Genomic DNA, 3,488 nt, shown 5'->3' on the forward strand with positions numbered 1-3,488 from the left:
CACAAATATTAGAATTATTTAGTGTATGAATAATATTATCATTGATTTAATATTAATTTATTAATATTAAATTAATTTTGTTGTTATAATTAAGTTACATTCTTACATTGTAAATAAAGATTTTTCCTTATACACTTTTTATTGCATTTCAGAAAAAAAAAATTCTACAATATGCTTGAGAAGGCAGAAATAATAATTGCAGAGCATTATTATTTTGAAAGTAAAAAATGTTATTTATATATTAAAATCAACCACTAAAATTAGTTACTATGTATGTGTATTTTAATTTATTTTTAATATGTATTTTATTCTAGTGGTTGATTTTAGTATATACCTAACGTAGTTATTAAAATTTTTTTCTCCTGTAACTTGGATACAATCATATTAGGTATACAATCGTGCTACGTTACCAAGATAAAATCTGCCAATATCTGCCAATGATTATTGGGCTGGTTCACAAAGCCCACTTATTCAAAAAACCACATCCTAAATTAACCCATGTTAATCCCAAAGCCACTTGTTTACTGCTCTTATCCTAATTTACCCCTCTTCACTTGGTGTTACCGTTGAGACACACCCCCACTCCCCAACTCCACTTTCAGCGCCGCAAAGGACGCCGGATTGCAGTCGTCGCCTGTCGCCTTTGTCAACGAAGTCAATGCCGCCGGGAAACAATACGCCGCCACTAACAAGAACGGTCCGATAGCTGCCCAAGTGACTCCGGCGCCGCTGCATGTTGATGTCGGATGCGCTTTGAAGACGTATCCACACGTGACAGCTTCAACGCGATGCCCTTTCGTCGCTCTGCCTCGAGACACGCTGCAGCAGGACTCTTCCAGCCTCGTGGAGACAATAGCATCCCTGAAACTCTTTGCCCGCCACATCGCCAACCCAGCGTCGCTCCCTGTCTCGAGTTCGAGCCCGCCTCGCAGTGTGTCTTCCCTCCGACACCGGCACAACAAAAGGTAAGTGGGTCTTGAAGGTTTTCACTAATTCCTGGTGCTAGGGTTCATTTGTGAACAATAAATTGGAGTTGAGATTGAGTCAATAATGGTGCTGTGTCTATTGCATGTTTCATTTAGAAAAATAGAAGTTGTATTGCATGTTTCATTTAGAAAAATAGAAATTGTAAAGTAACTACTTTTGTTGTTGATATGGTTCCCAAGTTAACATGATTTACTATGCTGTGATCAACTATATGAAAAAAGAAAAGACACAATATATTAGAAATTTGATTTGTCTTTTTCCAACATATAAAGTAGCATATTAATACAAACTCCTGTTAATGTCAATTTTACCCAAGTATCGGGAGTGACAATTAGGCTAATTTTTCTAAGTCTAAATAATTTATAATGAAAATTAGATATATAATTATCATAGTGATGTCACGATCGTATGGAAAAAATGCTGCTGTCCTGATCACTGATATGGTTTTTGTTGGATGGATTTTGACTGTCATGTGAAATTTGGAACATATTTGTGGTTCCCCTGCTATATAATAGTGTTGCCATTGTCAACTTTTTTGTTGTTTTTCTCCCATGTTTTGGTTTTATTATTCTCATGTATAATTTAGAGATATATTTAATTTAGTATTCAATAGTTTATTTTGTGAAGCATGTGCCTGTTATATTATTCAACAGTAAGTATATCACCTCCTTATAACAGTTTCTTTTAATATGGTATTTTTTTCTTCTATATCTAGCCATATTTGTGCTATATTTGATGCATTAGATTTTCACTGTGAGCCTCATCACCTTACTTTAGGGTAATTATCTACCTTGGATATGTCTTCTGGTTACTTTTTAAGATTACAATAACTTAGCTTGAACTGTATCTAAATATAATACATACACGTTTGAAGTTTGGAAAAAAATGCATAAGTTAATGTGTCTTGTGCCCAGTTTTATTATGACTCACACAACAGCAGTAACTAGTATTAAATCTTTTTGCTTTTTCGAGCAGCTTGATGGAATAATCAATTTAGTTTATAAGTTCCTATTTTTTGTTTTGCTTTGTAAAAGTAAGAAGGAAGTATAAAAGTAACCTTGCGGTTAATAAATCCTTTGTGCATCAAGTAATAATTCACTTAATAAGTAGTTAAAAAAAATTAGCTTTAAAAACATATTTGCTTGTTCTTCAATTAATGCTTGTGATTTCATCGTCAACACATTTGCTTTTTTTTTTTTTTACTTTGCATACCTTATTGTGTGTCATGCTGAAGTTTCCTATGACACACAGAACAACAAATTCACTTAAAAATTGGTGTATGTCTTGAGCATAATTAGGCTTGTTGAAATATGGATAAAAGTTTTTTTCCACGCTCAGATTCGATACGTTGCCATTTAAATAATTGTTGTCCTCATTTTTTGTTCAAAAAAATGCCTTGAGATCTATATAATTTTTTTGTAAATAGTTGGTTCCTTCATGGTTTACCAAGCAACAGGTGCAATGTTGCATATTGATGCTATGGTTGGTGTGTACTGTGATCACATTCAGCTTTTATGAAATGTGTCTTGGAGTTTTTTTTTTTGCGTACTCAGTTTGAATATGTTACTATACATCTAGGTGTTACACGGTTGGTCTTACAAATTCGATTATCCCAATCTGGATTTGTGTGGGTGTTTTCAGTGTTACACGTTTTTTTGCTATCCGTTCCAAATTTACATACCTAGTTAAAATATTTTTTGAATACAGGCCAATGTCTGTACATACAAGCGGTTTTTTAACATTGATTTCTACATGCAGGATATCATGAAGTTATACAGATTAGAAATAATGTTGTATATCATCCTATGTCACAAAAATATATCCATTGGAGATGCCTTGCATGCCCTTGACAACCGTGATTGACCTCCTGTGCGCCGCAACCAACCAAGGAACAAACGTATGGAGGTTAGGACACCATTAACAGCACCTGATACAAAGAGCATTCTACGGCGAGCTGGAGGAAAGCCGAAGAAAAGGACAACCAGAAGGAAGAAAAAGGCTCCATGTTACATCCGTGTTTACCTTGAGCGGGAATATCCTCACATCCTATGCTATATTTTGTTGGGATTAGATATTTTACTTGTCTTACACAATGTGACTAGTTCTTTTGGATTCCTATGCTGTTTACGGGTAGTTACACTTTAAACCTTGATGTACTTAGTTGGTAAATTGAACGATAATGCATGTCCTGTAGATATGAATTCTGTCTTTTGCACATTGGTTTCGGATAATTTTGTGCACAGGCTAAATAACTTCGGCGTTTTGAAGTATTTTTATTGCTAGTGAATAAACCTATCGAGGTTCCTAGATGTTGTCTCTGGATGTCTTTACTTTTTTTAGCCATACATTGTTAGTTATGTTTCTTCGTAGCTGACTAAAAATGGAACTATGATCTGCTAGAAGTGTCTTCATATGCATGTAACTTCTCCATTATGTGTCTATCTTAGTCGTGTATTGTTGGCAGGTGTCTTTTCTCATATGTGTCTTCTGGGAGAAGTGTC

General features: G+C 34.6%; 1 protein-coding gene across 1 annotated transcript; it reads left to right on the top strand.

Moving 5' to 3' along the window:
- LOC110263066 lies at positions 400-3,203 on the top strand. The gene is made up of 2 exons (XM_021103721.1): positions 400-965; positions 2,746-3,203. The coding sequence occupies exons 1-2, from the start codon at positions 747-749 to the stop codon at positions 2,848-2,850; spliced, it is 324 nt and encodes a 107-aa protein (XP_020959380.1). The 5' UTR covers positions 400-746; the 3' UTR covers positions 2,851-3,203.

This window comes from Arachis ipaensis, chromosome B01, assembly GCF_000816755.2.
Source record: "Arachis ipaensis cultivar K30076 chromosome B01, Araip1.1, whole genome shotgun sequence".
Classification (NCBI taxonomy): domain Eukaryota; kingdom Viridiplantae; phylum Streptophyta; class Magnoliopsida; order Fabales; family Fabaceae; genus Arachis; species Arachis ipaensis.